Genomic DNA, 26,945 nt, shown 5'->3' with positions numbered 1-26,945 from the left:
ACATGTTAGAATCTTCTTTGCTATTATTAATAAGTAAGAGTGAACAAAAAGTGGACACACGGAAAGAAGAGCAAAAGAAACACACAAAATAAGGGTAAAATAAGAGGGAAGGAAAGGAGCGAGTAGAGGAAATGAGGGAGATAAAGTTATGAGATTGAATTTGGTGCCGATGCTAAGGAGTGGGTTTGGCGAGAAGAGGTGTGAAAATGAGTCACTGTCGACCTCGGTCCTCCTCCAGGGTTTCCACCAGAGCCCTGATGTAATATGACTTTCCCAAACTTTAAATAACCAAGTCAGAGCATTTTAATGAACTACAAGTGTTAGTCCATCCTGACTTTAATACTGTTGTTATTCTAAAAAGGTCACACTTCTGCTATGGTTTGACTTCCTGCATAGAAAATAATTTCATCGAAAAAAATGTGTGAAACAAATTGGAAAATATATCCTGGCATGTTCTTGTAAAGACAGACTTTTTTTATTTACTTCTACAGCGTTTCCTCACATCCAAAGAGAATTAGTTGATTTTTTTGGGTACATATACTTTTATAGCATATGCCAAAACAGCTGTTAGGACGTTGGTGAAGATAATAAAAGACTTACATGTCCAGTATTCCCTCTAAACAACATGTTTACTGACACCGTGGAAACCTCAGTAATACCCCTTTTTCACCAAAATTAGCGTGTTTACTTAGACTGTTTGAACACAGGTAAACCAGCTAAAAAATTATCAGTAGACCAGAGCTGTGTACACAGCTCTGCATTTGACTCAGGTGTGAATGCCGATTATAAACTTTACAATTGCATTAAAAAGCCAGATGTTAGTGGGTTTTAGCGAGGTTTTTCTGCAATTGGAAAGGGGATTATCCTGAGCTCTCCAACGTCTGTTCACACAATGACACAACAGAAACTCTGAAAAAGAATATTACCAGTATCATTAAAAAACTATTTAAAACAACTGACCGAACCATCCCACCTCACGGTCCATTTAGTAGCTGTCCTGGAGCTTCCGATCATTGAGTCTGCCCAGTTATCATGACATTGGAGATGATCAAATCTCCATTTTACTCTTTGGTATTTTAAGGACTTCTCTATGGTTAGGAATGAGGAAGATTTTATTTATAAAAATGCAATTATCAATTTTTCTTATTGGTGTGATTTTTTATTATCGATTCCATTACTGATTCCTGATCAATTTGTGGAAAACCTGCAGGCCTACATAAGCTGCATTCAACCTTTCTTCAGCCATTTTCCCTCCCTGTGCAGAAAGCATGAAAGGGGAAGCTGACTGGTGATTCACGCTGGGCTGAGATCTAGCTGTAACAACAACCTGTCCATCATCATCTAAAATGAAAAGAACATTTGCACATAATTTGTTTTTATTGAAGTTTTCTATAAGGACAGAAAAAGAAAAAATCTGCTGAGCCTTTTTGTAAAGTGCCAATGTTATTCTAACAGAGTATTTACTCTTGGTAATGGACTAATATTTGGTTTCAGAAGTAGTAGAGCTTAGATCATCAAATACATTGCTTTACTGAAATTCACGCCCACATTGCATAGAAAAAGATGTTTCAGTATATTGTTGGTGTTTCCACTCATAGTGTAAAGTGTCATTTTACAGACATTACAAGCAGCTTTGGTGTCATCTTTCCTTCAGAAAGGGAGCCACAGCTAGTTCCCAGCAGCGTAGACACAAAAGTTTGACGTCACTGTTTTGCGATACATAACTTTTGGAAATAGATACTTTTAGATAAAAAGACAATTGTCAACTGGAACTGGTTCTCAATTTCCATCCCTTCTCATAGCTTAAAAGTTGAGTCTCAAATGTTGTTCTTTTGACACAAAGTATCAAAGACAATTCCTTAAATTGTGCAGAAAAAAAGAAAATGTCCAATCTACTACGGAGGATCATGTAATGATTGAAAGATTTAGTCAACAAAACAGACCTTGGGGTGAGACTGTAACGCTGTTTCCATGGACAAAAATGAACAATGAAGCTCTTCATTTCATGTATTTGTACATCTACACGTAAAATTGTCGGTTAATCTCTCAACAGTATCCCCTCAGGTTTCCTCATAATTAGTTGTCTTCTCACGATAAATAAGTTATCTGTATGAATGTTTCCTCTTCATCTTGATAATTAATTTCCTGATCTCATACACTGCTGAAACTGTATAAGAAAAGTACAGCAACTACAGTGAAACACATTACCAATTGTAGGGAGTAATGGCATCACTTAAATCGAAAGCTATTAGTATGCAACCTTCTTTTGTGCCGACCACATGCTAGTTTCTTCAGAGAAATGAGTTTGCCAATCTACATTTGCATGCCTGTTTGCTGTCAATTCTTGGGAGTACAAAAGCAACCGACGCTCTCTTCAGGAGATTGGGCAGAGAGAGGGGGGGACAAAGGAAATCATCCTTCAGGAAATGAAAACCAGATTGTCACAAAAGCTTCAGAAAACAAACTCCCTTAAAATGACACACACAAACATACATGCAGGCATACACAAGAACACACACAAATACCCAGCGAAACAAAGACATACACACACACAGAATCTTAGAAATATAAACACACAGAAACTAACCTGGGTCGCCTCTTTGATGCCTGTGGTTGTATGCAATTGGAATCGGGACTTTTCACTCTGTTTATCTACCGGTTACACACACAGATGCACACACGGACACACTGTTGTTGTGTCTAGCAGTAGGGTCAGATTGGCTCCAGATGGACCAATAGATGGTGGTGTGCTGAACAACATAAAACCAAACTGACCTTCTGCGTGTGTGTGTATGTGTGTGTATGTTGGCGCAGAGCAGAGAAAGTCCTTGTCTAAAAGCAGCAAAACCAAAAGTCCAGTCTTCGCTATTAGCACTGGGGCATGTCCGAACACTGCCTTGTTTAGTTTTATGTCTTCAAGGAAAGCTTCTGTGCAGAATAATTTTGTTGCATTATGCCTGTTAGTGTGAGAGGGGTGCTATATCCTTGAGGCTTTCAAATTTATTCCTGGTGTAAAGGGATACTAGCTGGTTTGTCTGTTATTCTGCAATTAAATGATTGTTATAAATGGCTATAAGCATCATGGACGCGGGTGTGCTACACCTATTTCTAGGTTCAGAAGGCAATTACCAGGACAAGAAAAGGCTGTTTACATTTATTCTTAGGTAGTGACCTCTTACGACTGAAATAATTATGAAGAGAACAAAGAAGAATGTCAGGTTATGTAAGGTTAAGATCTTGAAAGTCCACAACTGTGTATATACTAGATGGACGTCATGACAGCTGCCCGAATGTGAAGCCAAAACACGCTGATCGCCCCCTGGTGTCTGGCTGCATTACAGCTCATAAAGCCTGTTCCCTCCATGTTAGTTAATGGGACCTGGGCCAAACAAAAAAAAACCCAACACACCAAATCAATTTTTCCCAAAGATGGATTCCGTCATTTAAGGTAAAACTTATTGCCCTAATTTATGTTGTGTACTGTGTCCATGGGGTTATTTGCTACCCATGGCATCAGAGAACGCTCTTTGAAATAAGTTGGAGATGGCAATGATCAATAATGTAATGCAATGTGAAAGTTCCCAGGATGGTGGGGGTGTTTGTTTAGATGTGTTTACCCACCAAGGTCTTATAATGATAGTCCTGGGCCCAATTTCTTTAAAATGATCAATTGAAAGATTTTCTCTCATTTTACTTCAAATATCACTTAACAAAGAACATTAGTGTTCATAATAAAAACATAGACTTAAAAAAGAAACAAACAACAAAAAGTGAAAAATGTAAAACATTTTAAATAAAACACTTATGGGATCTTCACGCAGGTTCTTGAGCTTCTAAAGATGCTTTTTGCCTCATTTAAGCCTCCTACTTTGACTATTTTTAAGAGTATTCTAAATTAAAATGCTTTTGAGAGACACCTCTTAAGTTTCTGAAGTTTTGTAAAACAGATGATACAATCATCCCAGTCTGATTATGTTTCTGGGACACAAGGCCCTCTTAACTTTTAACTGTCATTTGAGCAGAAATGACAACTACAGCAGATACATGGTCTGAAGTGAAACTTCTTTTCTTACGTGGTGGTTTTTAGGTGGTTGGTTGTTCATTTATTTGGTATGTCTCCAGTTTTCATGGACTGGGAGAATGTTTTGGCAGCTGTGAGACTGTTCTGCTTGCACGCTGAAGAGGAAGCTTACTTTCTCTGGACACAACGCCTCCAGATGAAGCCTGGGCCTTTTGTTGTTTGCAGAGTGTTTGGTTAGGGGTCATTTAGGGGGTATGAACCCTGAGTGGGTGCTGGCAGATAGGAATGAGGCGGATCAGTTGTCAGCTGGTCGTTTGAGGTGCTCTGCATGAGGTTTGTACTCAGATGAAGGTTTTGAATTACAGGTGGTCACTTGATGAGGTATTTTCTCTGTACTGGCTTAAGGGGAAGGTGTTGGCAAGGGCTGATGATGTTCTTGATTAAGCTCATACACATGTACACAAGTGTGCATGTACAGTATGCACATATGTATGCACATGGATTTATTCTCCGTTATGGACTTAGGTTGAGGTTTGGGTCAAGACGATTTAATTACGACTAGGTAAAACAACAGGCCCAGGCTATAGTCTGAATTTTTTTGTACATATGGTTTAGATAACGGAGGTTTCCTTCCATTCCTTCCGTGCTGCAGTACAAAGAGCACAGAAATTTGTATATGTCTCTGGCACTTTCAAAAAACAAAGAAAAGAAGGACGCAAGATTGTTGAATTTTGAGTTGGCTGTGTTCAGGACTATGACATGATAATTATCACTGCCGGTGGCAGAGGAGAGAAGGTTAGATGCACTGTAACTCTGTGCGCACATCTCATCCAGGACAATGACTAAGAGCAGCTCGCTCATTTGCTTCAAGCCTCTTAGAGACGATCAATTATTGCTCTGCACTCCCACGGCTCGCTGACTCTTGAAAGTCAACTCCAGCATCTTGCTGTGCATCAGACATGAAGTAACAAACACTGGCAAAATGACACCCTTTATTCTGACAGAATGACCACGTGCCAGCCCACCTCTGAGGCTGCGATCAGACTTGGCATCATAGATCCATGCTGATTCTGGGATTGTAAACTAGGGATGTCAGCGTTAATCGTTAAGTGGTTACCTGCTGAGTATATATTTGACTAGCCAGTACGTCTGTCTGTAGGATAATTTTGCTACATTTTAATTTACTGTACTGCACATTGCACATCCCCCAGGTCAGGTGGGAGTCACTTCTCATTCAACGATTACCGCTGGTAACGCTTATCCCAAACCATGGTGGCGGGATGGCATTGATATGGGAACACTGTGCCCATCCTTAGGTCTCCCTCCAGGAGAGTGAGTGAGCAAATTCATTTGGAGCCACAAACAGTGTTTAGCATTGTTAAGTACACAGAGGGAGGGAGAGAGAGAGAGAGAGAGAGACCGCATAAGGGGAAGAAGTGGTGAATTTACAGCTCAAAGCAAGTTAATAGGATATTGACGATTGTTGAAATCTAGTGTTTGCAAAAAATGTTGTACATTTGCGATAGGTCAACAGTGCCCTCAGCTATATACATGAATGCCGCTGTCACACTGAATGTCCCGCTGGCTGAGCCCGTGAAACTTTAAAACTTTATATGAAAAACAAAACAAATCGGCAAATATTCATATCAAACAGCCAAATCTGATTCAACTGGTATAATTCTGAGTCCGATACAGCCCTAGCAATTTTCTGAGACAGTTATCGTACCGTGAAAGTTTCATACCACTGCAACCCTAACAGGCAGAGGGCACTTTGTTTTCAACACGGCATGATGGCTGTCTGTCAGCAAAGCATACAGAAAATAAAACAAAATGCATGAAAAATCATGAAAAATTTCACCACCTTTAAATGGGTAGGACTTTGGGATGTGGCGTTAAAGCTCATTGAGTCAGTAGTGAACCAGGCCCAAAGGATAGGCCTCTTGCATTTGACATATTATGTTGCTTCTTTTTTTTCTTAAAAATTGACAGATTAATAACCAGTTAATGGTGTGTGGCTAACAAAAGCAAATTCAGCCAAAACTGATATCCCTGTGAAAACACAACACCTTTAGCCTCTTTTAGCCTCCACTCCTAAAGCAGATTAGATTCGTCAGGAAATTATATTAATTGCTTCACAGCTGAGTGGAAGCTTTATGGCACAAAACTGTATTTTCTAAACTATGCTATTATGTGATTACCTCACACTTTGAAAAGTAATTAAGAGCTATTAGCAACATGTATGCTATTTCATGCTAGAAAGCAGTAATGTTTACATGAAAAATCTTAACATCATCATCTTAATATCAAGGCACATGCACTACACGGTATTTTATTTTTTGACATTAACTGTGTTGTTACAATAAACACAGTGAATCAGGACTGCAATGACCATTTATGTTGTATTACTGTAATTGAAAACCAGGTGTAATGATTTTTTCTTTTTACGAGCCGCAGGATTGCTGTGTGGAGCTTGTGCACACACTTTCCAGGAATACAAATGTGTGTGACACCAAATTATTTGCTTGATGAAAACTGGAACAAATCCACTGTGATTGATGTAAAGGCACTTTTTCAGCCATGTAAGTGAAAAAAAGACGAGTGAGAGAAGAAAGTGAGAAAATGGGAGGGGAAATCCATCTCATGCAATCAAGACCAGATTAGGAGTGGCATGATACACAAACTCCTCTACACACATTTTTCTCTCTCATAAGTCACAGCTCAGCTGCTCGGTAAAAGCTGATGTTCCTCTTGTGTATTTGGTAGAAAGAGGGAAAATTTCTTTCCACAGAAATATTTTACAGAAACTCTTTTGAGACAGGTTTCATTCATCACAACTTTTAGGTGTCAACCTCTATAACCAAGGTGAAACTGGAGCATTTTTCTAAACACTTTTCCACCTGAGGTTTGCTCCAGTAGCAGGCTTTTCCTCTTAAAGGATTATTACTTTGTATTACTTCTTCTTCACAGGACAATATAGAAGACAAGGCAGATAAGAGAAATGGTTCAAGAAAGTTGTAGAAGGTAGCAGCAGAGTTGGAGAAGGAGTTAGGATGAAATGTAACACAAGCTGAGCTGTGTGTTTGTGTGCGTCTGTCAAGTTTCAACATATTCTGAGTGTTATTTCATCAGCTGTCTGCAAAGGATGCGTCTCCTGTTTCCATGTTCATCCATCACCCCCTATATCTTCCTGCTTAAACCTCCCAGAACTCTCTCTCTCTCTATCTGTCACTCTTTTTTTCTCCAAATGATGAGCATTTCTTGTTTTTGAGCATTTTTTTCTAGCTGCAAATCTGTAAGTAAATCTAGGTACAAGATACAAGGAGGTTAGGATTTGACTGCTATTGAATGCTGACAAAGTCGCTGATAGCTGATATTTCCTTTACAAATTTAACACCTTAACTTCTGACTAATGTACTGCTCGTAAATTTTCCAAAGTTAAAAAATACTGCAAATTTTCTCAGACTCTTCCTGTATATAGTAGCTCTATACACTTTTACGACAATTAGACACTAATGTTCACTATCAATGAAACTTAAACTGATAAGAGTTTGGAGCGAATGTTGCTTTAAAATTACTACATCATTTTCAGACAAACTACTGCACACTGTTTAACCTGCAAAAGAAATCAATACATTGTGACGTCTGGGAAACTAGACCTGGGAAAACTGATGAAGATTTAGTTACCAAAACATTGCAGATAATAATACAAGTTAGACAGAGTTTCTCTGCAAACTGTGTCATGCTGGTCTTTCTTTCACACCCCTGTTTTGAAATAAACGCGCTGAGTGGTCTTTTGTTCTGAACTTTACAATAAGGAAGGAAAAGAGGCACGGCTGGGGCCAATTGTGCCATTTTGTTTCTTTGCATCAAAATAGGATTTTTTCAAAGTTTTTTCATCAGTGTCGGACTTGTTCAACACCGTAAACTCAGCCTCCCTCAGTCATTCCCTCAACCCCCATCTTGAAAAGGTCAATGTTGCAATATCTGCACATATCCTGTTGATACCCAGTTCTTTCATAAGGGTTAAAAGGAGGTGTGTTTCTCCTTCAAAACAGAAGTGTGGACTTTTCTTTTGGACATCTCTACCCCCCAGCCTTCAACACTGTTGGTGAGTTGGCTTGTGGACAGTGTTGTCATGGCAATGCACAGAGCCAAATGTAAACAGACAAGATGCCAAAAGGTGTCAAAAGCATGCTCCAAAAACCCAAATTATATCAGAATTGTCCAAATCATAATCAGAAAAAGCTACATTTGGAATAAAGCCTAACTCTGAATACTAAATTGGAATATGCTGTTTAAAGGACTCATAGTCATGTTTGGAATATGAGAGTTCATTGAAACATAGTCAAGGTAAACATAAAACATTGACTAGAGCTGCTTAAATGAAAGTCTGAAGCAGTGTTAAAAAGTACAAGTCTTAAACATGCATAGCACCTCATTAAAATAATACTACACTCCCATACTTGCAACATTATGAGTTTATATTTGGCTCTTCAGGCTAAACCCCATTTATCTACACTCCACTGCCAAATAAACTGGGAACATTGCAGAAATATTATTTTAAACAGAGCACGCTTTAATGATAGTAATGGCTATTCTTATAAATGAGCAGTCCCTGGACCTACACAGGCGATAAAATACCCAATGAGCATCAGTGGAAGATGCTTCTGGACCAATGAGCATCCACAGAGTGCACTAAAGGGCCAATGAGCATCTTTTGGCATTAATGATACAGGAGGTCATGCATGAGAATTAAGAATGTTATCACACACAGTTATACTCTTATACATCCACTGCTAGCTTGTCATTACACACACAGCCTGTTACTTCCAATGATACACGCTAACATGACAGACCACAGTGTGTGTGTGTGTGTGTGTGTGTGTGTATGTGAGAGAGAGTCACATAGTCAAGTCACATAACATCTATCTCTCTAACATGATCAGAGATTGAAGCAAAGAATCGCTTTTTCATACAGTACTCGCACACTGCTCCTAGCTATTACACAAACACACACACGCGCGCGCATGCATACACACACACACACACACGCACACAGTGGTAATTTGTTTGTTTCCCATGTTTGGAGGCATTCGGTTCTGCTCTGCTGTCCCTAATGCCTCCAAAACACATCATTATCTGACTTATATAGGCCTGGGAGTGTGTGAGAGTCTCTGTGTGTGCAAGCTCTGTGTTTGAATATGTGTTTCTGTTTGTGTGTGTGTGTGTGTGTGTGTGTGTGCGTGTGTGAGCGCTAAGAGAAAAACAGTTGATTATCGAGTTCAACAGGCGAAACACTGTTTACCCTGAGAGACACAAAGCGAGCGAGAGAGATACAGAAAGAGAGACCGAAGAAAGCTTGGGGGAAGTGGAGGGAGATGATTTAGGAACAGGGAGGTGAAAAATGGGAGTCCTGGAGAGATGGAGTGAGAGTCAGAGAAGCAGACCAATGAAAAGAAGCGGGGATGGAGGGATGGTTAGAGGGAGGGAGGGATAGAGGATCAGACAAAGAAGTGAGATGACAAGCTAGGCCTGCAGGGTGCAAAGTAATGAAATTCTGTGGTATATTCCTCTAAGCCATGACACCCAGACAAACATCACAGTCAGACTGTTGTTGTAGTTGGGCAACAACTCGACTTCAGAAACATGGACTGCAGCTATTTGCCAGCTGGAGTGATAAAGTCTAATCGCAGCCACAGAAAACCGCAGCGCAAATTCAAACAGTCGACATTAGCGGGCGCAGATACAGAGGAGCGGGGCTGGGAGGGAGGTGAACATCCCAGCAGGATACTTTCTCACCAGACTTACATCCAGGGGATATACTTTTAGGTTATAAACTGGATCTGTTTATAAATTCAAGCCTGTCCTAATGATGTAGCTGCATGTCAGCTTTTTCATGTCTGCCTGTCACTATAGTCATTAGACTGTGAAACAGTGAAGGCTGTTAATGTTATGATGTCAACAGTCAGTTCGTGGTGACTGATAAAAAAACATCATGCTTGATTTATTAAAAAAAAATAATAATAATGCAGCTATTTGCACCTGATTATTATGTTGCTCAAGAAACTAAATTGTATTATGTAGATCAAGCAAGACTAGTTTTTTGCAATTTCTGAAAGTTTCAAAATAATTGTTTGAAAACACACATGGTTGATTATATAATTACACCTCCAGTGTCTTTTAAGATATTTTTAACATTTGGGATTAAAAATGCTGCCGTACTGACAATGTTCTTGAATTTTGTTATCAAAACACTGATATCATGTTAATGATACACACATGACAATACCAGCACCTCTTAAATCATTTCCATTTCTTTCCGTTCTCACTTTGTCTCCCTGACTGAACGCCATCTGGTTGTTTTTCACTATCCCTCAAGTGTAATTGCTCCTTTTGTGTGCTTTTATAGAGTTGTGGCTACAGATTCTCTCCACCTACATAAACTTGTATTTTGAGTTTAATTCATCTGGCAAAAAAGAGACAAAATGCACAATACACAAAGTTAAAGATGAATTTGACTGATAGTGGGGTTTTTTTGGGTTTTTTTTTTTTTTTAATTTTCTTTAGATAAGATAAACTAAGCTAAGACTTTATAATCCCACACTAGAGAAGTTCACTGGTTACAGTAGCAAGAGTTAGAGGCAACAGAAAAAAGTAAAAAAGTGATTGAGTGATAAATAAGGATAAAAATATGGAAACAAGTTAGATGAAACTAAAATAAAAAATACAACCTATGTACACAATATATGTGTGTGCACCTTTCACTTATACAGATACTGTATTTAATTATGCTACAAACATTTACATCTGCTCAGATTATTTTTTTTCTGTGAACCTGAAAGTACTCAGACAGCCAGATCACACATTAGATTGCACCTTTGTGTATTCAGGTTGGAACAACAAAAAATAAGAATGCACAACTGAGTTATTATTGTGACCCTGACTGGTTTGACTGTCCATGCAACGCACTCTAAATAATAGAAAAACTTTCCTCTCTCACCATTTCTGCAGCTCTTTAAGGTATACTATGCCAGGAAAAAAAAAACAATGTATAGGCAATAAAGTAATCCCTCTAAATGATCACTTATGACCCTCTAGAAGTGCATGGTGGTGTATTTTTCTGCAGAAACTCTGCCCTCTGCCTGGATTTTCTAATTTCCCTCTTATTTTGCTGTGTTTGGGATATGTATGGGCACACAGAGGCAAGGTAAGGTCAGGACTTTATTAAAAAATAGTGACCAGGAGCCGGTTGCACCCACTGATCTTAACTACAACTGGGTTTAACAGCTAAGTTGCTCTTAGTTAAGACCAGTCTTTCGAATGGACTTCAGGTCAGTTGCACTAATCAAATTTAAGCCTAGTCTCAACTACACCTGGTCACAGTGATGCACGTTCACGTGCATGCCCAGCAACTACGGCTGTGGCTGAGCAGCGCATGCATTTGCTTGACCAGTCTGGTATAATACAGCACAAAGTCTCTGAAAGCATTTTATGTCTGAGAAGATTATTGTTTCTGAGACCATCGGAGAGCTGTTATTATTCAGCTCTATGGTTATTTTTGAAGCAGCATTTTGTGACTGTTAGACAATCTTTCTAATATTGTCTAATATCGTACTTAACATCCTGCATTTAGAGTATTTTTATCCAGTGCACCGACAGCATTTTCTTGAAGCACTTAACATTAAACAGATTTTTTTGCATGTATTTTTTTAAACTCAAAAGAAATACTGTAAGTGCTTGTCATTTCTTCACGAAGCACAGACAAAATCACAGGCACAAATAATTGAGAGGTTAATGTAATATGCCGTGTGTCCTCATATTCTCTAGTTGTCAGCGTGGGTATCAACTGTAGAAAATGCTACACATGAAAAAAACTGTGAGAGTAAAATTAGCCCAGTAAAATAAGAATCCATCCTTGATTACTGAGCCTTGAACTCGCACAATTACTAACATTAACACATGGGAGCTGTCGAGTACAGTACAACAGCTAATAACCACTGAAAGTTTGGTAAGGAAGGAACGGCTTGCTTGGTGCTAACCATTTCTGTAAACAGGAAAGCATTATTGTCTGACAGCAAATATTTGCCCATATCCATTTTCTGATCTGGAGAAAATGAGGTTGGGATTTTGATTGCAGAGTGTATAAAAACATACATTAATAAATACAAATGTGTGTCTGTATCTAACCTTGTTTCCAAGGTATAGTCCAGGTGCGTTCCAGTAGTAGGCAGAGCCAAGATCGTTTACAACGTCTGAGTGTCGGACGCTGAGATATGGAGGTGTCTGTCTGTGAACGGACCACACTCTTCCTCCTGTTTCTCCAAGCAGGTGCCAGCCTGTGAGAGTCGTCTCCTACAAAACACGATTAAAGAAAAAGTTAAAGATAACCTGTGTGTGCAGCTGTTAAAAATTCAACATCCAGAAATTGTTAATTGTAATATCATAAAATTACATAAAGCTCAGATTATTCTGTGAAGAGGTTTGGGCAAGATTGGACTCTTTTTGTGTTGCAGCAAAGTGTAACGTGCCCCTCATTTTCACTACAAATACAGCAATCGGAAGAACAATTTACATAAATGTTTGAAATGATTTCAGTGTCATTTGAAAAAGTACATTCAGAGAATTTTGACCAAAACTGACTCAGGCTTACTTAAAGATTTAAATGAATTATTATCCCTGAAAACTGGAATGTGGAGGCTCATACACAGCTTTAAAAAATTTTTTGGACAGGTGTATAGGAGGAAAACATCCATAAAATGCGAAAATGAGAGAATTCCCGCACACTATCTGATTACTTGCAAAAACACCTTATGAAGTCAACAACGTTTCCTTTGAATTCATTAGACCTGATGTGGGTCTGATGACGAAAATGTTGTTCACTTAATAAAGTTTTTTGTGAGTAATTGGACAGTGTGGGAAAAGAATTGTTACCCAGACCATAATGTGTGCTTATTGTCAGCAGGTCACTCACATGTGACCGCAAACATGTTAAAGCCAGTCAACAGTCATGTTCAACCGGATGGACTTTATAATCTGACAAGCTTTACTCATGATGCCCAGCTGGTGGTCATGCTTTAACGCTGCCTGCTGTGTAATAACAGTATGGCTGTTTTTCGGGAGATGTGCCCTTCCACTATCTTTATTCCTCCTGTTCTATAACTCAACTTGACATCTCTTGGCTTTTGAACTTCATGTGTCAAAAATCACCTTCTCGCCTTCGGACCTCTGCTCATATGAGCAAAGACATCCTCAAAAAAACTTAAACAGGCTTGACTGTCTGCTGAGGTAGAACAGACTAATGGCTCTCCAGCACATGGATAAAGTTCAGCTTACTGATATACTCATAAACTAGTTTTAACAGATATTCATAACACCTAAATTCATAATTCCAGTATGTGATTTTTATGGCCTAGGAAGGTTCAATAAATATTTGTAAACACAAGCAACTTTCTCTCAAAGCCAGAGACAAGAGAGGTAAGTCTCAAGCTTGTGATGTCATCACGTATAAGGGCTTAGACCAGAGGAATAACATTTAGGATTTTTTTAAAAATGGCAAAGTTCTCCTTTAACATTATGAATCCAACTGGTTGGGCTCTGGTCTAATGTTTGATTCAGAATAAAAGCTGTAGTTGGTTTATAATTAACTTTTTTTTTCAAATTTCCTAAAACTGTCACTATATCCTGACAATAGTACATAAGACAGATGATGTGAAAAAAAAAATCCTAAATAATCAATAATTCTCGGATTGCTTCTAATGGCATTACCGCACGTAAATGAAGAACCAGTCAGAGCTGAGGAGTCTCTAACGCAGCTGCCATGTTGAAAACAATCGAGCCAAAACTCAGCATCTCCCAACCAACCTTCTCATTGTACAACTAAACAGTACACTCAAATACATTTCTGAAAAAAACTGAGGTGAGAAACAGGCAAATGCGGTAATAGAATTTTGATTGATCTTTTATCAGTGATGCCTAGTTCGACAGTGTGACCGCAGTTCACAGAGCGATTGACGTGGTTGACAGCTGTGTTACAAACTTGTCAACCTTCAACTCTTGGTGTTATTTTCCTTCAGCTGTGTTGGATTCGAGAACTTGCGATAAGAAGCAGTGCCAGGAGGAGGAACATGTTGTTGTTTCAGATTATCTGTCTCATGTTCTACTGTGTGGATCTACTGACAGTTTCAGCAAACATGACAAAAGTTATTTTTTATAAAAGTTACCAACTGTAGCTTCAAAAGCAAAGTGTCAGGTAGTTATGTAATCAGATTCTATAAACCTGCACTTAAATCCACCTTATTCTGAAGCTACACAAATAAAAATGAACTGATGACAAATATTACAAATATTTACATCTATGACAGTATTTTGTTTTGTCAGTGACAACATACCGTAAGCATTCTTAAAATACTACATTTTAGGATATTTTGAGGTCCTACTCAATCGAACACAGGGGTTATATCAACAAAAAGTAAAACTACAGTACATATATACATATGTCAAAGCCAGGGAGTCTAAGGACTGACCCCTCGACAGAGTTTTTTCTTCTTTCTCAACTCCTTGAGGATTGTGTGTGTGTGTGTGTGTGTGTGTGCGCGCGTCTGTGTGTGTGTGTGTGTATGAAAGAAAGACAGCCAGACACACATCTGTCGTTGCAATTAACCTGACCTTGGCTTCCCCTTTTGAACACACACACACACACACACACACACACACACACACACACACACACACACACACACACACACACTAACACACACGCACACACAAACACACGCACTCACACGCTATCGGTGTCTAAATCAGAGCTGTCATCCTGTCAGCCTCTCCTCACCCCTCCCCTCCCAACCCGCCTGTCAGTCAAAAACTGTTTTCCTCTTTTCACCTCTCTCCTCCTTCTTGCCTCTTGTCTTGTCTCCACCCTTCGTCTTTTCAGTCTTGTCCCCGCTCCTCTTTTTCTCCTCATTTCCACTCCTCTCCTTTTCTCTTACCTCCACTGTACTCCATCCACATGCACTCTCTTAAATGTACATTTGCTAGAAATTTGTCTTTGATTTGACACTTAATACCCCACTGCTCCTCAGTACTGCACATTGATTCAACAAGTGACTCGATTTTATTAAATTCCAGACGCATTTAACATTTGCTACTCCAAAAACTCTGATACTGATTAATTTAATATATTTGCACCTTGTGTAAGATGTGTTCTGTGCCTGAAGGACATTTATCAAACTAGTTCAGTAGTGTGGAAGAGCAGTTTTCCTGTCATCTGAGAAATTTCTTTTGGGTAATCAGTGAAGTGATTCTCTTCCCTTTATGCATAGAACGGAAAATTATAAAAATGACAGAAGCGGATAAAAAAATGTGTATTGTAAATGTGTATTGTGCTTGGTAAACCAAATTCTGTGCAGCTTCTAAGGGTCAGCTTTGTGCTTCAGAAATTGTAACTGACTAAGAAAGATCAAGTGATACTATTGAGGGATCCAGTAAGCTACTTCAAGACATTGTGGTGCTTTGTCAAATAAACATTTCCAAGGTCAAAAATAAACTTTAGATCTCAACATTCATGTCAACGTGAGTGAGAAGTCTTTAAGTAGAAATTCGCACATTTACAATTTCATCGAAAAAATTAATATGTAAAAGTTCACCGCAGTTGAGCTTGACACAAATATTCAGCCCGTCTTCGCCCTCGCAGGCAGATCTGCTAACCACAATCATTCTGTTGAAATAATTTTTTAGCTCCTAGTTGTTTGTTTTAAATGTTTTCAGGGCCATAAGGGTAAGCACATCACAAAAAGTGTACACTGCAATTTGTGTCATCTACATAAACTCTGGCAGGCACAGTGCCTGGATTTCTTATTTGGATGGGCCAATGTAAAATTTTGGATGTGACTTTTTACAGTGATTACAGAAGTTAATGCTGTTTGCCTTCTTTGACAATTTGGATATAATAGCTAAGTGGGTAAAGACAAAATAACAGAACTAAACAGCTGACTGGCATTTGTGTGACCGACAGGGAGTGATGCAAATCAAACTTCTTGCGGGAAAAGTTTGTTTGTTTAGATTAAAAGAGGAATTACTTTGTTGAAAACAGAAGCAACAATGGTCACTATGGCTGAACAGATCTGTTGACATAAACCGTTGCACATGTACTTTGATGTTTTTAGTTTGGCCAATGTCCCATCTGCTAACATGAAGGGGGTGGGGTTTATGATCTATACAGCAGCCTTACAGTGCATGTCCACTATACGCAACCAATTCTTCTTCATTTGTGTCCGCTCTGTCCAGCTGATCACTTGTATCTATCCACAATCTCCCGCCCTTTTATCTACCAGAGAAAGTTTCACTTTAGTATTTCCTGGATTTACACAGAGCTCTTTGAAAAAAAGTCACTGGAGCTGCAGCTTGAGTGGCTGTGTTAATGTGAGCACAATTTGAATTTTTGAAATTGTCACTCCCTCTACTCGCTCTGCCAGCTTGGTCTGCATCGCAGGTATCCCAGCATGCTTTGTGCAGGGAATCAGTCGCTTTCAATACAAAATGAATGGGAGCAGATTTCTGGTCACGCGCAGTTGCATATGGTGGGCATGCATCGATACACCAGGGGGTGATCAAGATATTTTGGCTTCATTTTTCGGAAGCTGTCATGGCGTTCATCTTCACTTTGAAGACTAAGGTGTAACCCAGCTAAAGATACATCCTGATTGGTAATGTGTGTATGTGTGTGTGTGTGTGAGTGTGTGTGTGTGTGTGTGTGTGTGTACATACATTCTGATAGGTCCATGTGGAGGCAGAGCACTGACTGGAAACGCCCATACAGGAGCACTTTTCGCAGCCACGTCGGTTGTCCCTTTGAAGGTTGTAGAATCCTAGTTTACAGCGATCGCAGTTTTCTCCCTCCACGTTTTCCTGCAGGAGAGAAGGACAGAAAGAGAGAGAGAGAGAGAGAGAGAGGGAGAAGAAAGATGAGGCAAAGTTTATGGGCTGCCCTCACACTGACATTATGAGCACAAAGCATGTTATTGCAGTGTTAATGTGGTGAAGATAATGATGACAGGGCTAGAAAGGTTAGCGTGCAGTACTTATTTGTGCACATTAAAAGTGAGTGAGTGTGTGTACCTTGCACACGCAGGGTGTTACACACGGGTCATCGTTGGTGCTTCCTTCCACAGTGCAGTTACAGCGCTGGCAGGTTGGGTAGCCCATATAACCGACAGCGCACCTGGAGACAAATGAGTTTAATAACAATAATAATGATGAAGGTGACGAGTATAAAAGGGGCCTTCTTGTCACCACAAGGTCACAGGGTCAATTCTCCTAACAACTGCTGCATCCATCCTGGTTAAACAGTGTCTGAGTCAGATACTGAACCTTCAGTTTGCAGCTGACCTTTCACCACAGCTAACATGCATGTATGTACAATCACAGAGGAGATATACAGGTAGAAAAGACATTCCTTAGACAAAGCTGGGGTAGGCAGTTAAATTTTGGTGTCCTGGGGAAAAATCCCATAATAAACTCTGAGCATATTTCTGCACTTGCCTGGCTCTGTGTTCAGGCTTTACAAAATCTAGGCAGTGACTGGACAATTTGGCCATTACAGCTGATTTGTGAGAGAGGGTGTTCCTAATGGCTGCTCTACAAATGCAGATGTGCATGCACGTCCCTTCACTTAAAGCCCAGTTCGAAGAGTCCTGCAGATGAAGTTGCTACTCTAGCATTGGCAACAACTTCAGATTTACCTATAAGAGTCTAAAAGAGAATCTGACAATAATTAAGACAAAATACATGTCAACATCAACAAAGTGTTTGAAAGATGGAGCAAAAATGTTACTAATAGTTTAGCTGTCTGCTAACTGGAGCTAAAGGCTCACCGCTGCAGCTCTAAGTTCAGCTTTATGGCCAAGACCACCTTGCCAAGAGGAGAGCAGGCAGCAGCTGAGGAGATGGACCCCAAATCAGCTGCCAAAGCAACCTGAATCCAGCAAGCGCAAACCTCAGCTCCAGCGAACAGGAAAGCCCGACTCTCCCTTCAGATCAGCAATCTTCCATTAATTCTCACTGCCATCAATATATTAAATAAAAGATAATGATCCGTTCATCTACATAAACACTATGCCAATGTGCCACTTTGAACACAGCAGTTGTACTTTTCATTCTGTCTAAATTATTTGTATTATGTATTTATTCTGTTTTTCGGAACATTTGCTGTATGTTGATTGTCCGAGTTTGTTTTGCACTGTATGTTGGGCCACGTCTAAGATGATTTTCTGTCACGACAGAAAGTAAAGTTTTCTGAATCTGAAACTTTCTGTTGCTGCCATTGCACAGGTTAGACCCAGGGCTGCCACTGGCCACCAGCCTGCTGTGACATGCTGGGTGGTTTGCACTGGCAGAATTGGAGCCGCTAGAGCCACAGAGTGAAAGTCTGTCTCCCGAGCTCCTGCCTGCTCTCCTCCCTGAGAAGCAGTCCACAAAGAGAGACGGAGAGACAGTTGGGTGGCTGATGTTAGCGTGTTTATTTTTGTCTCATTTGTTATCTAATAATAAGAGAGAGAGGCAAGGAGAGGCTGAGCAAATGAGTTGTGTGTAACTCTACAATGAAAAAATTAAATAAATCATTATATGAGAAACTGCATGAAGCATGTGCATATATTCATGGTCATCTGGTGGGAGGGGCTTAGGACAAAGTGGGGCGAGCTGCAGGTGGAGGGTGTATTTTCTAATTCTACCAGGGTTTTTTTTTTTTTTTTGCCATTTCCAAATTTCTGCCTACCCCAGCTAAAGTGGGAAAGTGAGCTGAAGCCAAGTCTATTAAAGGGCATTTTACGAAATGACTTTAAAGACAGTGCTTTTGCTGCTGGCCTGATCTAAGGGCAGGTCATTAAAAAAGTTTTGGGGAAAAGTTCTATCAGCTTTCAGATTAGATTAGATTACATTAAACCTGAATGAGACCCTCAGGGAAGTTGCGGTGGGAAAAAAGATAATACAATTAAGCAATTACAGCAATAACAGATAATGATAACAGAGCAAGTGATTAACAAATTATGATGAAGGATCTTGTTGACATATTTGCAGGTCAGACAGAGAGCTTTTCTTGTTGTTTGTTTTTATTTGGATTTACAGGATGTGACTTTGATCTCAAGTTTGGAAAAAACAAGACTTCCCTTGATGATGTCAGGCCGTGCTGTGATAGATTTAAGTCTATGAAACATGTTATTGAAGAAATCATTCAAGCTGAAGTCAAAGAAAAACAAATCAGAATAGAAAATAAAACAGTTAAACAGGAATTCATATCTTGTCCATTGATCTGGTGACTTCTTTACATCTTGTCTGAGATAATAAATATCAAAGATCTTAATGGAAACTTTTTGGTAATTTCCAAGCACTAATTGGACCAGACAACAGCTGAAAGGTTCTGCTCACCTGTCACAATGTGTCTGTCTCTTTTTCTAAGTGTGTTTACGTGTGCGTATGCGTGTCTCTCACCTGTCACACCGTAGACCCCCAAAACCCTCCTTACACAGGCACGACCCTGCTGGCTGATCTGTCAATCAAACACACACAATGTCATGCACACACACATTTAAAAAAACAGCAGTGTGAGTGAAACAGAATGGGTATCCCTTTGAAGTGGCATCGCCTAAAATAGCTCCACTTTCATGACATAAAAACTGTAAAAGTACAAAGAGGAGTAAAATTAACTCTAATATAAATAGATGTTGAGTTCTGTCAAAGACAGTTTTCAATAACAGAGGCTTCTGTGCACACAGATGAACTTGACTAACCCCAACCCCAAAGGAAATCAAGCAGGACTGAATCGATGAAATGTTGGAGTTACTCAAGAACCAGTTTAAAAATGAATTGAAAACCTCTGTATGTGTGACTACTATTTAATCCTTTGAAACCTGGATTGACATCAGTTTTCTTGTACTGCATTGCAACACTTTTCGCAAGCAATTAAATATTCTGAAACCTGAGCAAATTGGTTTGATTTCTGCTAAACACTAGGTAAAAAAAAAAAGCAATAGCAAGGGAATATATGTACTATTTATTCATTTATTAATTTAATTTAAATTTTTAGTACCTTTTTTTCCCAGGCCATTTCTTTGTTTATCTTTTTTCCTTTTCTCCAGAAAATGTTTAGTAATTTCTTGCTAATTTTGGGGTTATTTCTTGTTAAGTTACTAGTTGCCTTATTTACATATTTTGTTTTACAGAAATCAAGCCAATTGGCTCAGGTTTTGAGGGATTACAGCATGAGCACTATCCAGAAGAATATGACTGACACACATAAGGACAGACAAAAGAAAGTATATTTGCATACTGAGCGTAGCCTGGCTTGGATCTGCGACACACGATTGGCTGATAGAACCATGTGAGTCACATGAGCATTGGACACAGGGGTTCTCCTCCTCAGCGCTCACCTGGCCACATGAGGAAAACAATCATTTCTACACATTCACAACATAAAAATGAATTTTAAATAAAGCACAGGTGCAGATGTAACGTACCCCTTCAGGTCTGTAGAATCCAGCAACACATGACTGACAATTGATTCCAGCTGTGTTGTCACGGCAACCGATACAGACTCCGCCCCCCCTGCGTTGACCTTGGATGTTCAGGCTGAGTGACAGGTCTGCCACTGTTTGATTAAAGTAGCACTCCTCCGCCTTACCGTGGCAGTTACACTCTGAAAACACAGAAAGAAAAAGTTGGTGCTGTAGTGCCGTGTGTTTGATAGGATTGTTGCCCCCGTCTTCTCTAACCACACTGAGCATGAAGCAAAGAGGACCACTTTTTTAATCCATTTACCTCCTTACACAGCAGAGTTTAGAAAAACATCAAAACCTTGTTTGGAAGACAGCACCCTAAGGTTTACTGACCAAGAGCAGTGTGTTATCTCCAGGGTCCAGAGAGAAAAAGTGGGTCTTAGCTTGAGCTCAACATTTCCCACAGCGTGGTAGTGAGTGGGGATCCTCAGCCCTGTTTCCTGCTCACTTAGCTTAAGAATTTAAATTCACAAGTAAAAGCTAAGAGTTGTTCTGCAGTGTGACTGAAGACATGATTTCGAAGGTGTGCAAAACAAGGATCACAAGGATGCGATCTCGGATGGCCCGGTTTGAGTAGTAGATCCATTAAAGGTGCAATATGTAAGGCTTGGCTACATGCACCTAACTAATGGGGCGCAGCGTTTTACCGCCAAATCACTACCTACCTAACAGCAGGACACGAATATGTAAAATTTGACCAAACTACTTAAACTTTATGAGCTGGTCAAAACAAAACCGTAATGTGCATGTGTGGCATCAGCTGATAGCAAGAAAAAAGCCACATCAAAACCTTATTTAATAGTTGTGTACCCGCTGATCTGTGCAACCTATTCAAGCTCTGCTAACTCTGAGTGCCTTCCTGTACAACGAGCATGCCTACATGCAAGGCTGCTTTCTACCTTTCTTATACGTGTCTGTTGGGGCTATTTTTACTTTCAATAGGGTCTGTTTTTTGCTCATATGATTTCTGCTGTCATGTATTCACTTCTTTTCTGTATTACAATCTGTCATCGAAGATTAAATAAATCACTGTGGTAAAAAAACAACCTCTTATATATACTCAATTCAGAATGTTTTTCAGTCAGTTTGTGTTTTAATTAGTTGCAGTGTCTGTGATGTGCGTGTCTCTTGGACTCTTGACATTCTTTGCCTAAAAACAAAAAAACAACAACAGATTTTGGGTTTCATACCTTGGATTATCAGGCCCTACACATGATTAAGACAATGATTTAAGTGCATGGACTTGAAAGAGCGACAGACAGTGAGCCTGCAAGCTAGCTTAGCCTGGCCATCTTAAATTTGCGGTATACCGACCTGACGAGGCCACCATTTTCATGGAACCTTGGATTTTCATATTGTCAATCATGCAAGTGGAAGTCAAGGATGTAAAGAGATCGTTGAACTTTATGTTACCAGTGATACACCAGTTTTGTGGATTTTACACGTCAGATTGTCCAAACTGGGATGCATTCTTGATGTTGCCTGGATTGTGAGCACTGATCTTAACTTGGCTGTGCATGCCCCCTGGCTGTGTTTACACAGGTAGCAACTGCAAACTTTGTACTTTCTGTAGATACTTTTTGGTTGGCCATATACAAATTGCATTAAATAAGCAAGATGGGACCAAAGACGGCATTACCAAGTACAGCGGAGGAAGTTGAGGATATAAAAAGATCACTTAACGTCATATCAGGAGTGATTACAGATAACTCAAAACAACAAAAGCTTATGCAAGACTTGCCTTCTTTGTCCTCTCATGTCTGATTAAGGGAAAACTGGACGCTACAGTGACTCACAATCGCCTATTGTGGTATGAGTGGTAGGCTATTACATGAGAGGCACAACGGGCTAGCTGGTTAGAATGCACATTTCATTATTTCATTTCATAATTTTTTTTAATGTTTTAAACTACAATTCTGGCCATGTCCTCATCTTTAATGTGAAGGCCTATAAGTTGCCAAAACAAAGCATTTGATGTGGTTTATAATACTATGAGAAAGGATTTTACTTCTCTGGAAAGTCACAGTACAATGACAGTGTTCACAGTACTGTTTGGGGGATAATAGTGGTGGAAATCTGAGTAAAGACCACTTTTATCTCCAGAACATTTCAGGGCTCGTCTCCAGGTCTGATCTCAGACTTGGCATTGCTGACCTGTAAAGCTATGCTGTGCTGCTGGGCTTCCCCCTGTGCTGCGCTAAGCCGCTTTCTGGACTCTAAGGCCCTCCCAATTTCAGATAGGAGTTATCCATCCCCTACAATTGATCACTTTTTACAATCATTCTGAACCACGCTGCATGATGCTGCTGCGTTCCCAACTTAACCTTCTGTAAGTATTGGTTGTTCAGCGCTCAGACACTCTGTTCCTGAATGGGCTGAATCTGTCACGGTTGATTCCTTTACTGTTGTGCCAGTCAAGACCTTTTAAGGTTTTGTCACCTCAGCCTTGTTGTGTCAAGGTCAAGGCAGAAGAGGCAGTTATCACAGAACCTGTTAGATGGTGTAGCCTGTGTGAAATAAAATGAAGATTACATGTTATAACCCTAGTTTTATGGTGACAGGTGGAAGCCCTTACCTTATCAATCTGCTGCTACATAGCTGATGAAGGTTAATGGATGCAAAGGTGACTTTTAATGGCAAGAATATAACTTTAATTGAGCCCCTTCACAGTTCAGTTCAGTGAAGCCTGTGTTCATATTAACTGCTGGTGTGCTGTAGTAAAACTACAGACATATTACCACTTGACATGTACTCTGCGGGTACATATGCCGCATTAAAATAAACAGTAGACGCCTACAGGGTTGAAAGTAGGCTGGTACGGTTCAGTATTCCATACCACTTAAAAAATTCAGTGCTGGTATGCAACACCAGGAAAAGGGGACCGCAGCTGGTTGCCAAAACCCCCATAGATCAACCCATTCTTGTTCCCCAGTTGTCAAACACTGATGCTTTGTCACGCCCCCTCATTAGTGGCTTTCAGACGTTCTCGGTTACTTATGTCTAAAGGGTGAAAAGCGACAAATTTAGCAACTTAATCAGACCAACAGGGAGACTCAATTTATTCTGAGCATGCTTTTCAACGTAATCAGCTTTTCCGCCAGAAGTCTCCTATCCTCTTGCGCCATGCACAGTGAGAGGCAGGCAGGCAGGCATGACGCCATTCATAGCAGGATAGTGGACACACACCTTTATATTCTTGTAAACAAATACTGATTCATAGATATTTTTGTATAATTAAACAGATAAATATACGCAAAGTTATAGATAATATATATAAATCTATAACAGGCCCACATACAAAGTACAGAATATTGTTTTCTCTGATTCTTCTCTGATGAATGTATGTACATTTGTGGTTTGTTGCACCTGTTTCCCTTTAGGAAAACAAACTGGTTAGATTAATAGTAACCTCTTCAGTAACCTGAAGTATTTTTTTAACTCTCATATTTGATTGAGTGAGAGTGAGAGAAGCTCCTGTAAACTGGTGCAGTTTGGGGGAAAAAAGTAAATAAAAGTCAAAAATTTTATGATGTGCACACAAAATTCAGAGACAGATATTGTGAACTGTTCAGTTATTGTCAATGAATGATTTTTCTTCTAATGTAAATCAAAACAAATTGCTATTTTTTTAACGTTTTGTCAACATTCACAAATTTTTCGGTGGCATTTACACCGTTTCGATAAATCCCATGCCATACATAATGTCAAGTTTGTGATTTCTTTCTGCTCCATAAAGGTGTTAAAAAATCGTATCCTCGTGTTCAGGGAAGCATGAAGTCGCAAGTGTACAAGACAAAGCGATGAAGGATGGGGTAATAGTACTAGCAAGAACTTTTAACTGCTTTCAGCCATGAACACCTACAGTACCATGAGAACTCTGGAAGAGCATTTCCTAGAAGAGAAAGTTACAAAAAAGAAAGTGACTGTTGATTTCTGTGTAAGAAGGAATTGTGGGTAGCTGTGTGTAATTTAAGTGTCGTTGTGTTTCTCTTACGCTCGCAGACGTGTCGAGTGAGGAAGGTTCCTGCCATCCAGGGCTGCTGATGGTAACCAGGGCAACAACGATCACAGCTCTCCCCGCATGTGTTGTGTTCACATTCACAGCTAAATTTCTTCTCACACACACACACACACACACACACACACACACACACACACAGATTCACACACAAAAAACATGAAAATAAGTTTCACAGATTTGTTAATTAAACAGACATGAGTAACTGTGTTTAAATAGGCAGACGTCTGCTACTGTAGGTGGAGGCTGAATTCAATGAGAGGGCTAAACATGGTAACAATCTGAGTCATCTTCTCCTATTTTGAATTCCAGTGTAGCCACAATCTGTCAAGTATCTGGTGAAGGAAAAACATCTAAATTTCAAAATGTCTTGGCCTTGGCCTGACATTAATTCATTCTAATTCTGCATTCTTAACCACATGCCAGTTTCCTGGATCAGGAAAGAAAGTTGAGGTTACCAACCAACTCAGTTTTACTTTGCAGGATACTTTCTGACATAATAAATGTACTGCAGCTCTCTGTTTTTCAAGAGTACCCTATCACCAAGTTTGTTCTTAATTTATCTTTTCCTGTTCAAGGGTTTGTGGTCTTTTGCATGTGTAACTACACCTACCACAGATGTCAGAGTGGTAATAATCACTCCCTGAGTTACTTACCTGCAGATGAGAACTCTAAAGGGGGCCTATTATGCTCGTTTTCAGATTAATTCGTGTATTTTGAGTTTCTTCTTGAGAATGTTTGCTTTAATGTTTAAATAACACTTTATTTTCCACATCCTATCTGCCTGAACACCCATATTCAACTTCTGTCTCAAACGTTCTGTTTCCGTGCCTGTCTCTTTATGCCCACTCATGAAAAAGCCCAGTGTCCCGTGAATGGTCAGCATTTCCAGATCTTACATATCTCTGCATCGTCACTGCAGTTTGGGAATGACTGTATCAGACTATAGTGGGACTATTTACCTTGAATTAAATCACACATAAAAGCTTTGAAACTCAAGAGGACATGTTCCAGCAGGAACATGATCTGAAATTTGGGGGAATTGACAACAACAGCAACCAAGGTTACATATTTCACTGACTTCGGCATGTAGCTAAATGTAACAGTGTAAGTGATTTGCATCAAGGTCTGAAGTCCTTGTTTTTTGCTCAGAGGGACTTTAAATATGTTCCGCTATTTTTTTTTTTTTTAAACTGTGGTTGTTTAATATCAAATAACATAACATATATATGCCAGAGAATTAAAAAAATCATAAAAGGTCTCCTTTAAACTAATGGATAATGTCTAAAGTATAAAACAAAAGCTCATGTATATACGTTATTTATATATATATATATATATATATATATATATATATATATATATATATATATATATATATATATATATATATATATATATATATATATATATATATATACATGTTGTACGATTTTTAGCTGTATGACTTTACATCTTCAATGCCATCAATTAAAAGGTTGTTGTTGTGCTGAGTGGTTGAGTAGATTGTCTCCTCTGTGTCACGCCATGTGGCGTCACATCATTCACATGGATGTGAAAACGGAGGGCTGCAAGCAGGTAATTACCAATATCCATGACCTATTGAAAGCCTATCAAACAACAACTTATTCACAGGAGAGCCGACGGCAAAAAGAAGTGGGTTCACTTTCCAGATTGTCAGCCGGTAGCAAATGGGTTCACTATTACTCTCCCAGGAGAGAAATAAATTCAAAACTAAACACAGTCAAAGCAGAATGTAGCAGGAAATTTGCCAACTTCGAGGTTCAGTAATTCAATTTAGGACTTTCTGTAAATTGGTTGATGTGAAGAGGGTGCCAGATTTAACTAAGAGGAAAGCAGTACAATAGCACAGCGAGAGCCAAGTCTGGATTTGCTGGCACTAGTGAATCTGCCCCTTTTATCTGAGACACAGCGCTACAGCTCTGGCTTCAGGCTGCCTTTGTACTGAGCATGCATCTGAACAAATGTTCTGTAGACGATCATCAACAAATCATCTCGCAGGTCTCCACCTTTTCTGCTATCTGAAAGCCTGCCCAGGACTTTACTGCATGGATGGATGAACTTGTATCAAAGTAGAGGAGCTTAATGTCTTCTGCAAACAGAGGACAACAAAAAATCTCCACAAAATTCACATTTAGGCCTGACAGATTATATAGGACTGATTACATACTACCCAAGCAGAAATACTTTTAAAGAAGCCACATTCTGCTGGACCATATACTATATACACCCACTGATGACTTACATTTGAACCACACATATATTTGCAAACTGTTTATTTTAAAGATTTTTTAAACCATTTTCCACATAGCTGTTAATTTTAGGACACATCTCT

At 39.4% G+C, this 26,945-nt stretch overlaps 1 protein-coding gene across 2 annotated transcripts in view; it reads right to left on the bottom strand.

Annotated features, from left to right (window-relative positions):
• lama2 (laminin, alpha 2) overlaps positions 1-26,945 on the bottom strand; it is a 246,784-nt gene that overhangs the window by 147,186 nt on the left and 72,653 nt on the right. For both annotated transcript variants that reach the window (XM_088089255.1, XM_088089256.1), the window contains exons 8-14: positions 24,566-24,683; positions 20,533-20,711; positions 20,346-20,445; positions 19,508-19,565; positions 17,138-17,240; positions 16,787-16,927; positions 12,209-12,373 (exon numbers count right to left, since the gene is read on the bottom strand). In XM_088089255.1, the coding sequence (XP_087945381.1) occupies positions 12,209-12,373; positions 16,787-16,927; positions 17,138-17,240; positions 19,508-19,565; positions 20,346-20,445; positions 20,533-20,711; positions 24,566-24,683 (864 nt within the window). The remainder of the gene's footprint in view (positions 1-12,208; positions 12,374-16,786; positions 16,928-17,137; positions 17,241-19,507; positions 19,566-20,345; positions 20,446-20,532; positions 20,712-24,565; positions 24,684-26,945) is intronic.

Source organism: Plectropomus leopardus, chromosome 16 (genome assembly GCF_026936395.1).
Source record: "Plectropomus leopardus strain MGB_pleo_1.0 chromosome 16, ASM2693639v1, whole genome shotgun sequence".
Lineage (NCBI taxonomy): Eukaryota > Metazoa > Chordata > Actinopteri > Perciformes > Serranidae > Plectropomus > Plectropomus leopardus.
The sequence above is the reverse complement of the archived record's forward strand: the minus strand, read 5'-3'. Positions and strand labels throughout refer to the sequence as shown.